The 16,951-nt window shown below is 48.0% G+C and overlaps 2 protein-coding genes across 2 annotated transcripts; one reads left to right on the top strand and one right to left on the bottom strand.

The window, feature by feature from the left end:
- Positions 1-100: 100 nt before the first annotated feature.
- LOC130378026 (26S proteasome non-ATPase regulatory subunit 11B) lies at positions 101-8,443 on the bottom strand. The gene is made up of 13 exons (XM_056584966.1): positions 8,306-8,443; positions 7,428-7,529; positions 6,640-6,836; positions 5,665-5,722; positions 5,156-5,350; positions 4,833-4,977; positions 4,409-4,469; positions 4,165-4,227; positions 3,660-3,785; positions 3,323-3,358; positions 3,162-3,213; positions 2,896-3,038; positions 101-1,990 (listed from the first exon to the last, which is right to left on the bottom strand). The coding sequence occupies exons 1-12, from the start codon at positions 8,394-8,396 to the stop codon at positions 2,896-2,898; spliced, it is 1,269 nt and encodes a 422-aa protein (XP_056440941.1). The 5' UTR covers positions 8,397-8,443; the 3' UTR covers positions 101-1,990.
- Positions 8,444-11,313: 2,870 nt separating this feature from the next.
- Positions 11,314-12,249, top strand: LOC130378027 (cyclin-dependent kinase 5 activator 1-like). The gene has a single exon (XM_056584967.1). The coding sequence runs from the start codon at positions 11,314-11,316 to the stop codon at positions 12,247-12,249; it is 936 nt and encodes a 311-aa protein (XP_056440942.1).
- The last annotated feature ends 4,702 nt before the right edge of the window (positions 12,250-16,951 follow it).

Here is a 16,951-nt window from a genome sequence, read left to right as displayed (position 1 = left end):
AGTTAAATGATATCAGCCACTCACAGGTAAACATCCGTATGTATCGCACAACCACGGATCATTAGCATTTTGACTGAACATTTAGACGCAGACATTTTTCAAAGACAATTCAGAGACAACTTCAAAAGAATCAGACTTTATTAATTCATCTGAACATCAGATGGTTCTCTCGTTTCACTCTGATTGCGTTCAACGTCTCAGAGTAGGTAGTACAATGATGAAAAACAAATGTGAGAATAAAGGATATCTTTCACCAATAAGGAATCATAATACTAACTTTTTACTTTCTTCAAGGCAAATTGTTTTAGGCTTTCTTTTGCTTTTTAGGAGTGGGATGAATTATTTTGATTCTTCCAATTAGAAATGGCCTAGTCAGGATGTGTGCTTGTCTTTGGGGCTCTAGATCTGCGTGTCAGGAAAACTAAATTGACGGCACGTATCAGAGCATTGTGAACATGTGGCCTCAAACAAATAAACTTTAGTTCCAATGTTTTGTACAATGACCAAACTTGAGTATGTACAATGACCAAGGCTTAGACCTAGAATATACAGCCATGAACCGAACCCCAAATGGAATGCACTCTTTCTGCTGACGCCAAGCTTCAGGTTGGTTTGGTTTGAACCTGGTTGGTGTGTCAACTTAACACCGATACATTGCCACATCTATTTTAAGCAAAATAAATCACAATTCAAAGCCGTCATTGTTAACTGTCATTTAATGCCCTTTAATGTCGTGCGGCCTTACACCATTTGGCAACAGCAGAAAGAGAATCATAATTGAATTTCAAACAGTGGTCAAATCTCAAACCCTATAACACGAGGATTATTTGCCTCCACTATGTTTTATTCCCACCCCCCATTGATATTAAATACAGGCACATCGTCAACCCAGTGCAACGTATAGTTCAGACACTGAAAGGGGCATTCAATTGAGACTTACTACTGACCCTTAAACTTTTAGCAGCCTCTCAAATATGTAGGCCTATCCTGTCACTCATACCAATTAAATTCATTACGCTAATCTTGTTTTTGCAAGAGGCAAGACAAAATCCTTAAAATACAAAATATTTATTTCAAAAATGACTTCATAAATGACGGGGGGGATTGGGGGTTGAAATAATGAAAACCATACAAATGACTTGTTACTAGCATATCCCACTTGCGCTAGGAACTAACAATGAAGAAATGATTTTAGGGGTTAGTCGGACGTCGCCATGAACCATCTCCACTTCTGCCTTTCTTACTTATACATGAAAAACCATTGGCAAACAGAAGGGCGAAATCAGTGGCCACCGTGGAAGGGCTGGATCCACTGGGCGGATTTATACGAGCAGACGAAGAACAAGAGAAAGGGCAACATCAGGGAGAGGGTGAATATGTTGTTGAGCTTCTGGAGCGGGAGCAGGTGGTTGGCGTTGATATGGCGGGCCCAGTACACTAGAGGGCGCTGTTTGACCAACACTTTAAATCGGTGGATGCCTAGTGTCTGAACGTCTTAAAAACAATGTGCCTCTTTAGAATATAAACCAGGAGGACAGAAAACCGTGAGCCTGCACATTACATTACAAACAGGTTGCGGAGGTCACACCCTTGAGGTTGCAGTGGAGTTAAAGTAGGGCTTTGTAAGCCCAATCTTCTGTATACGATATATATTATAGAACATATGTATTCTGAAACTTGTAATCATTTATTGGTGGTTGAACTGTTTTCCCTGATGGCCTGCTGGGACCAGTGCATGTTGTACAGAATCCTGCATGGATATCAAAAACAAAAACAAAGAGACAAGGAGATGATGATGAAGTTTGTCCGTAGTGGGAGGGCGGGCGGGCGGGAAGAGGGAGAGATCTTTCGATTGGGCACTGGGAATCCGGTTTGATGCAGTTTGGGGGACGGTTGTCGCTCTCCCTAGTCCCTTTCTTAAAATATTACACACGCGGGTCACACGCACACACACACTTCCTCCATCTCTCTGCTGTGGTCACCGCTTGTTCTGGGGACAGGAGAGAGAAGCACGAGGTGAAGATGTGAACGCCTCGTTGGTCACAACGAAGCATACCGTGCCCTTCTACAGCTGTGGACACTGAGGCATGAGCTGTATTCCTGAAGGGCCTCTTCTCATGTACACTACAGTTCAAAAGTTCGGGGTCACCTACATACAATTTTCACGTTTTCCAAGAACATTTTAACAGTGCTAACATAATTGCACAGGGGTTTTCTAATCAACAATTAGACTTTTAACAAGATTAGCTAAACCATGTACCATTAGAACACAGGAGTGATGGTTAGTGGAAATGGGCCCATGTACAACTATGTAGATATTTCATTAAAATACTGCAGTTTCCAGCTAGAATAGTCATTTACCAATTGAACAATGTCTAGACTGTATTTCTGATAAATATCATGTTATCAGTGCTTTTCTTTAAAAAAATAAGGACCTTAGTGACCCCAAACCTTTGACCATTTAATTTACAGTTAATATGCACTTCTCGTCAGCATGAGCTTACTGGTAAGCCAAACTAGAATGTGTTCCCAGTTGGTTCAGCAACATACCCACTTGTACACTCTCAACAGCGGATTATACACAAAGAATACCTAGATTCATATAAATAACTAGCACATGAAACATGGACGTGCTATTTCCTCATTTGAGTATACATTCATTTGTTTAACTTCATGTATTAAAACTAACGAGTACAATGTCCATTAAACCTACGATACCAGATAAAGAGAATGAACTCAGACAGTCCAAACACACTCCTATTCCAGGAGCAACGATGCACCACTTCTGTTTCGTCCATTTTATTTGATCATGTTTAAACGGCAAAAGTGGACCAGCGTCGACGGCGGTCGCCTCCACGCAGCACTGGCGTGTGGATGCGGTCGCAGCGCTCTCACCTATGTCAGCTTCTTGGCCTTGTTGTAGAGCGCGTCCACCACCTTGCTCATGTTCTGGATGGTCTCCAGGGCGGCTCCGTATGTCTTGTCCACCGGCGGCTCGTCGAAGATGATCAGGACCCCCTCGCCCTGATCCAGGATCCCTGGAGGAGTCGGCACAAGGGGGACGAGCGGGTTAGGGTTCTGGACGAGGGTTTGGGGGGGGGGGGGGGGGGGGAGGCTGGACCAGTGGGTATAGAGAGACCTTCCCCAGATTAAAAACGTACCGTGGAACTTTTTATCCAGGATCATCTGTGACAGTTTCCTCTCCACATCCACCTGGTGAGAATAACATCAATGAAATCAGAGACCAGACGCGTACACAAGTGAAAGTAAAAGAAAAGTGGATCAAATGAAAACAAGACATGGACGTTGAAGATATCTATACCGTTGAGCGTTTGATGATTTCTGATATGTGAAGTATCTGAAAAACAAAAGAACAATTCACACATTAGAAGTGAGCCGGACGGCTGGGACATTATACTAATGGACGTTACTAATGTTAAACCACCGCCTGCGAGTGCAAAGGGTCACAGGAGGCCATGTGTTCCACAACCTCTAGAAGTCAGCGTTACCCTTCATGGTGAAGAACTCTGCCCCCCGCTAACCGGGTCACGCCCCCCCCCCCCACTAACCAGTCCACCCACGTAACCGGGTCTCGCCACTAACCAGCCAATCCCACCCCCGTAACCAGGGTTAGGGTGGTTAACCCTGGCTAGCGGTACCTGTACTCTGGAGAAGGGCTCGATGACCCTGATGAGGTTCTGTTCCAGCAGGTTGTCGTTGAGCGTCATCAGGTGGGAGCTGATGATGGGGTCGTCCTCCAGCTCTGATCTGTACTCCGTTAGCGCCTGGGGGGGAGACAAATCACAGATGCTGAAACCGTCCCACCTGGCCCCACAAGGGGCATCAGGAAAGAAGTTCACGTAGAACAGGGAACTCGCAATAAAATTAAAAGTGGAGGTGAAATGGTGTCAAATCACTCGTCTGCCTTTCAGTCACTTGGCAAACCACAAGAATATCCTGCCCCCGTCAAGTTAGAACGTGGAACTAAAACGCATGAATCGTCATTAACTGAGAATTAGAAACCAATTCAAGAAGAGTGGCAAATGTTCAAAGCGATCCTTGACGCACTCATTATCCTGCTGAGGAAAGACGAGGCGGCACTGGACGTGATGTGCTAAGTAGACCAGGGCACTCCAGAGAGCAAGTCAACAGAAAGGCTCTTACCTTTTCAAAGTCCGCTAATGATCTGTTCTTGCTGGCCTGGGCGACACATTTCATTGCGTCTGTCTGAGAGAAGGAAGGCGAACGGGGGGAAAACCGCCAAACATTATTGGAGGGGAAGCCATTAAGAGCTGCGTTGATGCCTTTGAACAACACGTACATATTAGTAACTATATTGTGTGGTTAATGAAATCAAAATAGTTTAAAAGAGTGTAAAAAGCTGAACTGGGCGTAGGCGAGGCCTCACCTGTCGCCCGGCGTGCCGTAAGCCCAGCTTGCCACTGATCAGCAGAGGCACCTCCTCTGGTCTGAAGAGAGAGAACGCCAACATCTGCATCACAACACTGTGCTCGTATAGAACCACAAAGAACTGCCTTAAGAACCCTACTGCTTATATTAGGCCAGTAAGAAGGCTACGAGGGCGGCATGTGGCTCAGAAGGTAGAGCGGGTTGGCTCGTAACCAGAAGGTTGTTGGTTCGATCCCCGGTTCCTCCTAGCTTAATGTCGAGGTGTCCCTGAGCGAGACACCTCACCGTGACAGCTCCTGACGAGCCGGCTGTCGCCTTGTATGGCTGACACGGCCCACTGTGCCGTTCTAAATACAGGTGGTGTATACGGTCAATGTTAAAACCCCTCTTCAGATCTTTAACCCATTAGTGAGGTCTCTTACGAGTTGAGGACGATCTTGCAGAGCAGCATGTATTTCAGTGCTGTGACCGCCCGGGGGCTGTCGATGGAATCATAGCCCTCAAAGGCCTCAAAGTAGTAGGAGTAGGCCGTCTTCCAGTCCTTCTCCTCAGCTGCGTGGATGATCCCTGCAACGCAACCGACAAGTTCAGAGTCAAGTCATGCAGCGACGGTACCTGACCGTCGTCGACGACGGACCGTCCATCTGACGAAAGTCCGGGGGCCAAACAGAACGGTTGATAAACACGTTGCTGCACTGCTGAGGTACCGAGCAGAACAGGATGGATGGATGGACGGCTCTCTTACCGGACTGCATGTCCAGAGCTGCCTGGAGCTTGGGGGGGCAGTAGATGCCGTTGGCGGTGGTCCTGGCTGAGGTGAGGGCCGCGCGGGCCTTGGGCAGGTTGCTGAGAGCGTGGTAGGTCTTGCTCTCCAGCAACTGGACCTCCACCAGCAGAGCTTTGTCGTCCATCTTCTTCAGCTCTTGGAGCAGCTGGGTGCCTGGTTGGAAATGAAGAGGAACGCACAGTGAGGAAAATAGCAAGGTTATCAAACAAAGTTATCTAACAGTTATCAAACAAAAGGTATAATTTATCACTGAACTGTGGGGACGGCTAAAAACTAAACCACAGTTATCTTAAGACAGTATTAACAACGGGCAACTCTCAACATCCTTAATGGCAGGTCTGCAACCCAGAGCTGCCATGTGGTTTCCTGTATCCTTTGATAAATGAACAACTCCCATTTGCCCAAATGGAAAAAATTAGTTCTGTTGCCGTGCCAACACAAAAACCCCCCAGCCTGGGGTCTCTTACCGAGAGAAAGGGCCTCCGGGTACTTCTTGGTGTCAAAGTAGAGCGAAATCAGTCGCGCCTGTTGAAGAGAAATACGAAGACACGGTCAAAGTTATTATTTAGTAAACCAACATGTGCAAGACAAGACGCTTCACACATTATACTGGCAGGTCTCAATGTAGGTACCTCCTAAAGGCTAGGTACCTAGACCTACCAGCGATCAACTAACCCCAATTTACCCCTTCGAATTCATTATTCTGTCTGTTTTAGCGTGTTGCGCTGACCACAACTGAATACCGCCTGGATTAACCCGACAGTTAACCGGCCAGCAGCCCAGTACGTTTCTCCACCTAGATCTGTGCTGGATAGTTGGGCAACGTTTACTTCAGGCCCCTGGGTAGGCTGGTAGACTGATCTATCCAGCATAGATCACGGTGGACACGCCCACTAGTGATGTCATATGGGGCAGATTTTCGAAACGGCTTGTGAGGCTAATCACACTCACACCTGGAGGTATAATATGCCTCCTTTAAGGGAGTTTTCTCTTGCCCTCTGAGGGGCTAGGGTCCGTCGGGTGTCATAAACACACAGCCTGTTAAGCCCTTTGAGACTGTAACTGTGAATAAGGGCTAGACAGATAGATTTGAATTGAACTGACATCTGGCAAAATAATCTGTTTGAGTTACATCAATCCTTTATCTTCCGTATTTAAATGTACTTTTGTAGAACTTGTTTAACTGTTTGTCTGTCTAATGTTAACTTATTAGTTCAGTGTAAATGTATTATATCAGTGCCTGCAACTAATGGCACAGATGCACGTTCACCCCGTCTACCCTCAACTGAGGTTATTTTTTATGTTGGCATGACGGTGGGCATAAGCAGTTTTATTTCCATTGTTGTGGATTCAATAAACTTGACTTTGAATAACCCTTATGCTCTGTAACATTTAGAAAGTAAAACTGTAGCATCCGACTCCCGTGCCCGACGTCTCCTCACCTCGAGCGCCTGTCTGAGGAAGGTCCTCTTCTCCGTCTTGGCCCACTCGATGCACTCCAGACACAGCTCCACCTCCTGGCCCGTGGCCGCCTCCATGTCCAGGAACAGGTCCAGCAGGGAGCGCACCAGACGGGCCGCCTTGGCCTTGCTGATGGAGATCAGGAACGGCCGCACGAACTTCAGCAGACCGCCCAGCTCTGTGGGACACGGTGAGACACGTCAGCGGGTGGACGGAAAGAGTCACCGAGTAACGCTCGGCCACTCTGTATCGTTAAATGAGCACAAGGGAAATCTAGAAAAAAGATAAAACGACTGACGTTCAAGACTCACTTGGTCACCTTGACGCTGCATAGCCTCCCCCCCTTAACCCTCCTACGCACTTGTTGTCTGTTGTGAACGTCCTGGCACTTAATGAATGCACTTATTGTATGTTGTACATAATGGCACTTTAAAATACTACTTAGCCCGGTGTTGAAACTTATCCTAGTTATCCTAGTTGTATACGGTGAATGGGTTAACCTAGTGATTGTTAGTGCTTGGCACTTGGTTCTATGAACATCCTTACTGTACTGACAGCGATATATTGTTTCTCTTTCTTCTGACAAATGGACTTATGTGAGTCGCTTTCGATAAAGGCTAAGGCTAAATGCCCTTAATCTAAATCATTAGAAGAAGTTATACAAGTAGTTATACATTAAAAAAAAAAGCTACATTTGCTAAATAAATTAGTGATGCATGACTCTGCTCTCCAGATGACTCCAGGAGGTCAGACGATTAGAGAGGCTCACCTGCAGCCTGTCCCGTCTTGGCCAGCAGAGTACCCAGCTCCAGGATGCTCTGTTCTTTAACCCTGACGGCTTCTTCATCACTCTCCTGGACATCTCTCCTCACTGTTGGAAGGACAAAAACCAGTCAGTTGAGCTCAGGAAGCTCCTGAACCAACACCTCCCGGCGCCGCCTGGTTCCACGCAGCGGGTATTTCAGTGTTGGTGTTGACATGCGATCCGTCAGGGAGCGTTTTCCATTGGTTTCATCAGACCAGGAACACCAATCCCCGACCCGTTCAGGGTCAGGGTTCAACCTGTGTCCAGGATATGCTGTGAGCTACAATGCTAGTGTGACAAGGCAGGAGCAGCCGGGATAGGGATGCTAGCTTCATTAGCTTATACTGAATCCACCAGAAACACACAAACGCTCCCAACACCGCCGTGAACGTTTGATGCTGAACACTTGACAGCGATTGAACCGCACATGGCTCAAAAGAGAAACAACCCCATTGTGGTTTGACCATGAAAAACAAAGGGTTTAATGACATGCCACCAAAACCTTTCACAACAATAATGACCAGGCTAGCCCGAGAAGAAGCTGCTATCAAAGGCCTTTTAATTAAATCCAACACACACAAACCCCTTCACCCCTCACTGACAACCACTCATAGTTCTGAGCAATAAACACTTTAAGCACATTCCGGAGAGGGCCACTACGGGACCCGTTCAGCTAGCCCCTTAGCTAACGGTTTGTAGCTAATGCTAACGCTCCCGTCCTGCAGTGAGTCAGCAGCACGGACCGGCTTGGGGGGATAGCCTAGCCTAGCCACGTATCATATCGTCCGTGGCTTTTAAAAACGTGTAATAACGAATGACTAGTGCCGTGAGTCTGTAGTTACCTATCGAGTGGAGTATGTCGATGGAGGCGCTGGAGTCCGTGGTGATGAGGGACTTAGCCCTCTGAAACTCGACTACCGCTGCGGCCGCCATCTTGCTATTCAAATCCCGCCCCTGGTGGTGGAGAGACGTCTGGCCTCGCGTGGGGAGCGGCGTAAGTACGTGCAAGTCACGTGGTCTCGTCACGTGACGCGTGCTTACGTCGCTCCGCCGATACGCCGCTGCGTCGATGCGCCGCTCGGTCGCGCCGCTGCGGCTGCACCGCCTCGCCGCTTCGCTGCTCCAACGCAAGGTCAGATGCATTGTGGGAAGGGACATTCATTCATGTGCATTAATAAATGCAAAGAAACAATAGTTATTTGCAGAAATAATCTTTGTGGTGTGTTATTAGTCATTATAAAGAGATATTCGTATTACTTTATATCCACGCTCATCACAGTCACGTGATAAAGATAAACCAACCGTTTTTTATTTTTTATTTAAGTTTTTACTGTTAGCCTTATGATTAGAGTGTAAAACTGAAAGGAAAATACGTTACAAAACTGTTGGTTCCTTTGCAAAAGCAATTGCATATTAACAAAATAAACGATGGGAAGAAAATATTATTTTTTAAATAGGCCTAATAATAAAATAGGCATAGGCCTACATACAGTAGGAAATAACCAATGGGAAATGAAACACATTAGCCTATTTACTCAAATAGAAATCAATTAAAAATATATACATATAAAAAATAAAAAATAAAAGAAATAAACCCATTCTGTCGTATAGGCAAAAATGCATACAATAGGATGGAGAAACATGCGTAGAATGAGTTCACGGGGTTCACTTCGCTCCTATAGACTTGTGATTGGACAGGGCTGCAGAAACAGAACCCAGTCTGGGCGCACAGCGGCGCCCCAGTACCGCCCAGTCGTCCCAGTCAGCTCGAGACCGCCGCTGCACGCTGCAGATCCCGCAGCATCCGCGTCGCGCGCCAAGGACCAGCAGCGCATCTCCTTCACAGCGTCCGCATCTCGCGCGAGGAGGACCAGTAGCGCATCCTCATCCCAGCGTCCATTCCACAGTTGCCCATCGATGCCTGCACACCGAAGCATCGGGCGTGTTTGACGTTAACGTTGTTTTCTTCCTCTCGTGTTCCCGGATTGGATTGTTCTGCGTCTTTACTCGATTCGTGGAGATATTATCCGCCTGGATCCGGTCACACACGGAGGGCTTTGACCAAATACCATCCGCGCATCACCGCAGTGCGATTGTTTTTCCCCACTGAGCGAAACACAAACATCTGGTAAGTGGCCCATCTTCTCCCGATGCCTCCCAGATTAAACCATCCTCCGCATAATTTAGGCAAAGTCCTCAATAATATGATATTTCTAAATGTTACAGGCCGAAGGCGACATTTGAGGCTAAATTCTAATATTGTAGTGTATTGTATTAAAATAGATTCGTTAAGGGAGCCTCCGTAGAGGGCGCGATAATAACAGGACATGGTTTTTACTGTACTGGGAACCGCCTCGACGCAGACTGGTGTTCAGCACCATGGAGAGCACTGGTGTACACAAGCCCGCATGCTTGAGGAAATGCGCTTTATTCAGGACACCATCCTGAGGGACAGCGAGGAGACGAACGGGTCCGATCCTGGTGATCTCTGGTTCTGCGTGATGGAATGAGGGATTTGTCCGTCCTTTCCTGTAATGCGCCACCGTACATAACTCTAGTGATTGAAGGTTTTTGAAAAGCGGTGATTATGATGATTACTACACCGCTCGTGTTTTGATCTATTTGCATTACGATCATCGATATATTAACGGCAGGGGGAATGTAGGCCCATCACGATGTGAGTAAAAGCTCAGCCCTCCTGCAGATTAGAATGTTTACGTCCTCGGCTTCCATTTGAGGCTGCGCTCATGTGTGTCTGACGGGCGGCCATTGCCCCCACATTTAGAGCATCGCTTTAAGCTTCGATTCATCTCTAAAACACACTTCACAATGAGTACCCTGTAAATGACACATGCATTGTAGCTTCTCTCCCTAAATGGTACAGTCCAAGATCATTAAAGCCTATTATCTATTATGGGAATGGGTTTAGCAGCAGCCTATTTTTTCAGTTTGTTTATTTATTTAAAAGGGACAGCGTACATTAATCAACATGGCCATTGCATCGGACATATAAATGTACCAGATTTAGTTAAAAAACTATTTTTCATCTGTAGTCCCTGGCAGGTTGATGTTAGATAGAAGAAACAAAAGCATAAAAGCAACACAACATATGGTTAGACAGGTGACTGACATTGACATTACATGGACATAGTGATAGTAGATGCGTGCCCTTTTGAGTGAATGAATAGAAAGTAGTGTCATTGAATGGTCTCAAAATGCAGCTATCTATTCGTATTAGCATATTTGCATAAATGAGTGTGTCGCTTTCTGAGAGCATGGCCTGCCGCCTGTGTACGCTCCCGCACATTGAGGGAAACGTGAAAGGTTGGGCGCGCGGGGGGGGGGGAGGGAAGGGCCTGGCTTTGAACCCCAGTGCCAAAAGTCAGCCCACACCAGCTAGCAATGACATGCATCTCAAAAGACCAACACAACGTTTAGATTCACCAAACGAAAAACAGCTAAATGACTAAAACCCAAAATCCATAGTAAACAACATCCAGGAGCTGCCATGCCAGCAGAACACAGAGCACCCCAACACGCCCTCGTCTCTGAGCGACCCGTCTGTTGTGTGTTTCCCCCGCAGGCGCCGCTGGCCACACGCAGACACGGAGCGGCGAGCGCTGAAGACCCCGGCAGCCAATCGTAGAGAGCCGCCTCCGTCCCGCCCAGAGCTGCAGATGCCTGAGACCTCCGGCAGCCTGTAGCCCGGGTCCCCCTGTCCCCCAGAACCATTGAGGCGCCGACCCCCCCGGGACCCCCCCCGCCAGACACCAACCTCTCCCGGATCGGCTGAACCCCCCCCCCCCACCCGGACGGACGCCCCAGCCCCCCCCACCCACCGGCAGTCACCATGGGAACCGTGCTGTCCCTGTCGCCCAGCTACCGCAAGGCCGCCCTCTTCGAGGATGGGCCGGCCACGGTGGGCCACTACACGGCCGTGCAGAACAGCAAGAACGCCAAGGACAAGAACCTCAAGCGCCACTCGCTCATCAACGTGCTGCCATGGAAACGCATCGTGGCGGTGTCCGCCAAGAAGAAGAGCTCCAAGAAGGTGCAGCCCAACGGCTACCAGAACAACGTCACGCACCTCAACAACGAGAACCTGAAGAAGTCCCAGTCCTGCGCCAACCTGTCCACCTTCGCCCAGGACGGGACCCCGCCGCCCCCGCCGCCGCCGCCGCCCGCCAAGGGCTCCGCCGCCCCCCCGGTGTCCTCCGTCAAGAAGGCCCCGCTGGGCAACTCCACCAACGCGGCCACCGCCGCCCCCGGGACCCCCAAGCGGGTGATCGTGCAGGCGTCCACCAGCGAGCTGCTCCGCTGCCTTGGCGAGTTCCTGTGCCGGCGCTGCTACCGGCTGAAGCACCTGTCGCCCACCGACCCCGTGCTGTGGCTGCGCTCCGTGGACCGCTCCCTGCTGCTGCAGGGCTGGCAGGACCAGGGCTTCATCACGCCCGCCAACGTGGTGTTCGTGTACATGCTGTGCCGCGACGTGGTGCCGTCCGACGTGGCGTCGGAGCACGAGCTGCAGGCCGTGCTGCTCACCTGCCTCTACCTGTCCTACTCCTACATGGGCAACGAGATCTCCTACCCGCTCAAGCCCTTCCTGGTGGAGACCTCCAAGGAGACCTTCTGGGACCGCTGCCTGTCCATCATCAACCTGATGAGCGGCAAGATGCTGCAGATCAACTCCGACCCGCACTACTTCACCCAGGTGTTCGCCGACCTCAAGAACGAGAGCCAGAAGGAGGAGGAGCGCAGCCGCCTGCTGATTGGCCTGGATCGGTGAGGGGGAGGCGTGCGGGCGGCCGGGGGGGGCGGGGCAAAGCTGAATTCTGGTCTGGCATTTTCTGACCGTCTCACTCTTTGTGTTTTATTGGTACCGGTTGTGGCACAGGATGTTGTAGTTGTATTTGACATCGACATGTGGTTTGTTTTATAAGGCTTCTGGCTTGGTTGAGGAGGCTTAGAGGGGGGGGGGGGAAGTCTGGAGATGAGATTATTAATCATGAATAAATCTCTGAATGTTTCATTGGGTTGCAACCAAGTGCGTTTCACCGCTGTCTGAATTCGAAGGCATCAGGATTTCATGGATCAAAACGCCACCAAACCATCTCTTTTTTTCCACCAATAAGATGCTAATATGATAATTCATATTTCTAGACAAACCACGGGTAGAGACACCTCTTTCTTCAAAATGCCAGACTCGGGTACATCCTTTGCTACCACAAATCTATAAATATATATAAATATATATATCTATAATAAATATTGAAAAACCCTAAAAACAAGACAAAGACAAAAAAAAAAAGAGATTAGGACGAAGCGGAATGATGAATCTACAGCAATGAATGTGGAGCGACAGGGGCTGACTTCCTGTCTGAGGAGGGGGATGTGCGCTGACTTCCTGTCTGAGGAGGGGGACGTGCGCTGGCTGTACCACCGCGGGGGGAGAGGAGACAATCTCGCGTGACCACTTTCCTTCACGCATCACTGCTGAGCAGGCTCCCCGGCGGACAACCACCCTGGCTCTTTGAAACGCCAGCACCCACACACCCACCCACACCCCCCCGTCCACTGAACGAGACCGGACCTCTCTGCGGGACGCATCGCCGACCAGCCAGGGGGGGCCGGCGGGTGGGAGACCCCGGGCACCGTGTTGATCTGAGTGTGTCTGTGTCAGTGTGAGTCGGGGCAGGGGGGCCCGTGGGCGGACAGCTGGATGTAAGAGCCGGCACTGTATTATAGGACCTTTTACCAGTATAGGACGACCCTGAGTTGAGGACCGGTTACTCGCTCTGCCCGCGTAGGACCGACCTCGTTTTCCTCACAGAAAAAAAAAGAAAAGTAAGCCAACAATTTAATGGATGTTCTCTTTCCTCTCCATCTCCCCTAAACTATGGATGCTTATTTATTGATTTTCTGGAAAGAAAATTGTCCTCTCTTTTTTTATTTTATTACTTAATAACTTAATCTAATGCACGTGTGCCATGCAATTTTACAGTTTTAGAAGGGCAGGAGCAATGCCTTTATTTATTTGTTTGGACTTGATTTTTAAGTGCATCTGCGTTAGAGAATGCTGTGAACAAGGTGGGGCTAGTTGATTTAGCTATGCTTGCTAAAATAGGCTATTTGTTTACAGAGAAATTCTTTTGTACTTTGTCTAAAAGTTGTGTTAAAAAAAAAAGAGCAAACACTTTGGAATGAAGGTTCATCTTTGTGTTTATGATTTATTCAGCTTAGTAAATGTTACTACAGTGCCATATCTTTGATCAAACCTTGTAGATCAAACGGAAGCCGATAGATTGGTTTCAGATGTTCAATATGAATCAAGATATGTATACCGATGCTTCATTTGTTGCCATTACGTATTCTTCTAATGACATTAATGTGTACATAAAGGGAAAATACCTTTTGAATGGGCTAGACAAGAGAATGATTTTCTAGAGGCAATGCTGGTGAACTTGTCTTTGGTGGGAATGAAGATTGATGGTGATTGATACACATGAATGTCCGTAGGGATTTGAGCTATGAATATCGCGTTAAAAGCCCTCCGATTATTGAAGACCATCGTTAAATCTGACGTCACCAAAGTGTCATCGTAAGGATTGACCTTGAAAACAAACAAACACATCGCAGACCCTATGTCAAAGAGTGATCCTTGAAGACATCAAACACACACACACACACACACACACACACACACACACACACACACACACACACACACACACACACACACACACACACACACACACACACACACACACACACACACACACACACACACACAACCCGTGCATGAGTAAAGTCAAACTGAGGTCACACGCATATCAGTAAGAAATGAATCGATGACGTCACCGAGTTCTGTCCAAACGTGTTGCCGCAACATCAACGTTCATCCAGGTGGAGGGATATAACCCCCTCTAGTCTCCCCTGTCAAAGACACCACCATAGGTTCTACAGAGTATTGGGACACCACGTTTACCTTAAGAGCGCAAACAGAGCTGTTCATCTGATTTGATTATACGCTCCATCGTGGGTGACAATCATGTCGCGCTTTCCCTTAAAGCTTCTGCAAATATATCGGCGGTTCAACCGCGCCGTACGAGCCGTTGTCAGAGCCCCGTCTCACGATAAGGTCGGTCAACACTTGGCGCAACCGAACCGTGCACACCGGTCGGTCACTCCGCGTCTCGCGTCTAAACGATACCGGCGCGGCGCATGTTTTCTTTTCAGCAGAGGTGTTCACCCAAAAGTCTCCCAGTCTGATCAGCCATCATGAACCAGCCAGGCGCTACACCTATAGATGTCATCCGATCGATCGCAGTTAAACGTCTCTTATGTGTGTTGTGTGAAGTTGCGCATGGCTCAGGGGGGCGTGTCCAATGTGTGTGCGTGTGTGTGTGTGTGTGCGTGTGTGGCGGGGGACCCATGTGATCGGCCAATCCAAAACGAACCTGTAAGTACAATCAGTTCATTGGCCCATCATCGCTTGGCAGGGCGGTTGTGGGGGTCTGCGTACCCCCTGTGGTTCGGTGCCAGTCCTCGGACCCCTGTCTCAAGGCGGGCGGACACACACGTCCCCGTGTCTCCATCACACCCCATCTCCCGAGCATCGTGGCTCTCCTCAGCAGGGTCTAGTGTGTTCTACAGAGAAGGTCCCATGGCTCTTCAGCACCATGGATAGGGTCTGTGTCCGTCCCGGAGCTCTGGGACGGAGCTCTGCAGGGTGTGAGTGCTTGTGACTCTCTGTGAACACCCAGCTCGGCCTCTGCTATGACATTGAAGACAAAACAAAACAGCAGGGCGTCAAAAGGATTAAGGGTCTGATTTTCTCCTCCGTCCGATTCCTTCTTCTTTTTTTTTTACTTGCATCACTGAGTCGTTGTTTGAGAAAATACTTTTGAAAAACCTACAAAAATATCTGAAAAAAAACACATTAAAAGGGATAGTTTAACATTTCTGTCAATTTTTCCTTTCTGTATATTGTTGAGTACTCTGTAGAACAACAAAAATAGTTTTGAGGCATTCAAGGGTTGCGAGTGTGCGTGAATGTGTGTGTTGGAGTGTCTGTGAGAGGTTTATTTGTACAGATGACCGGGTGAATTTAGTTTTCTTAGGGGCAAAAAAAAAAAAGCTGAAGATGGAATACATGCCATTGTGGTAGGAGGAGAGATGATGCGTGTTGATGCTGTTCAATAAAATATTCTTTTTGAAAAAGACAAAAAAGTTGTTCCTGTATTTGAAACATTATCGGTTGATTTCTGCTTACTTTGATTTATTTTTGTACTGTGATGGAAAAAAAAATAAAATGCACTGGTCGTACAAGAATCGCCTAGTCGTTGTGGGTCCTTATTTCGTCCTACCCACCAGTTAAACCACCAGTTAGACCACCAGTTCAACCTCCAGTTAGAGCACCAGTTAAACCATCACCGGGATGTGGTTCAGGCTTTAACCAGCATCCCACTCACACCGACCCCCGTCGGTTTATGGATGAGAGAGCACTGGGAGAGGGTGATTTGAGAGTCATTTGAGCCTTCAGGGGTCGACTGGACGGAAAAGAGCTTCACACCAGCTAAGAGGGAGCACAGTACTGCCCTACTGCAGGCTCTACCTAACGGGGAGGACCGCTGGATTCACCTATCGGCTGACCTGGAACAGAGGATAGGTGGGGTGAGTGAACCACTATAGGCCGGGCCTCAAAAGGGGCCGTTCTAGTCTGAGATGAGACGAAGTCTCCTTGTATGTATATAATACGATATATAAATATGATTTATAATATATATTATAGAGCAAGACTGAGAACAAGGAACAATATAACGATAAAAATAACAATATATAATCTGATATATATTATAGAGCAGGATGGACAGCAAGGAACAAAATAATATCCCATTGAGTTTAACACTTGCCCTAAGGACTCAAGTCACTCAAGGCCCACTTCAATCATTCATCATTTGCTTTCTTGCACCTTTTACCATCATGAGCCCTGAGCTCCTCCACCTCCTCCACCTCCACCCCCCCCCCCCCCCCCTCCCACGTCACCAGCCACCCATCAGTCAGAGGGTAGCCGTGGCTGACGCTGCAGCAGCAGAGAGCCACGCTGTGTTGACCTCAGCAGCCTTCACTCAGCCACATCTCGGCCGGCTCGACAGCTGTGATTGGTGGGCGGATTAATGCTAAGCCCCGCCCAGTTATGACAACATCAGCTCAGGGAGAATAACAGCTAGTCTGACATCCTCTGGTGGGAAAGTACTGTGTATGTACTGCTGTTTAGTGGTGGAAAAAGTACTTTTTATATACTGCTGTTTAGTGGTGGAAAAAGTACTGTTTATGTAATGCTGTTTAGTGGTGGAAAAGTACTTTTTACATACCGCTGTTTAGTGGTGGAAAGTACTGCTTATAGACGTATGTTTAGTGGTGGAAAATTACTTTTTATATACTGCTGTTTAGTGTCGGAAATTACTTTTTACACACTTATGTTTAGT

This window comes from Gadus chalcogrammus, unplaced genomic scaffold (genome assembly GCF_026213295.1).
Source record: "Gadus chalcogrammus isolate NIFS_2021 unplaced genomic scaffold, NIFS_Gcha_1.0 GACHA052, whole genome shotgun sequence".
Lineage (NCBI taxonomy): Eukaryota > Metazoa > Chordata > Actinopteri > Gadiformes > Gadidae > Gadus > Gadus chalcogrammus.
Note: the sequence above shows the minus strand (reverse complement) of the source record. Positions and strands in the feature narration are given on the sequence as shown.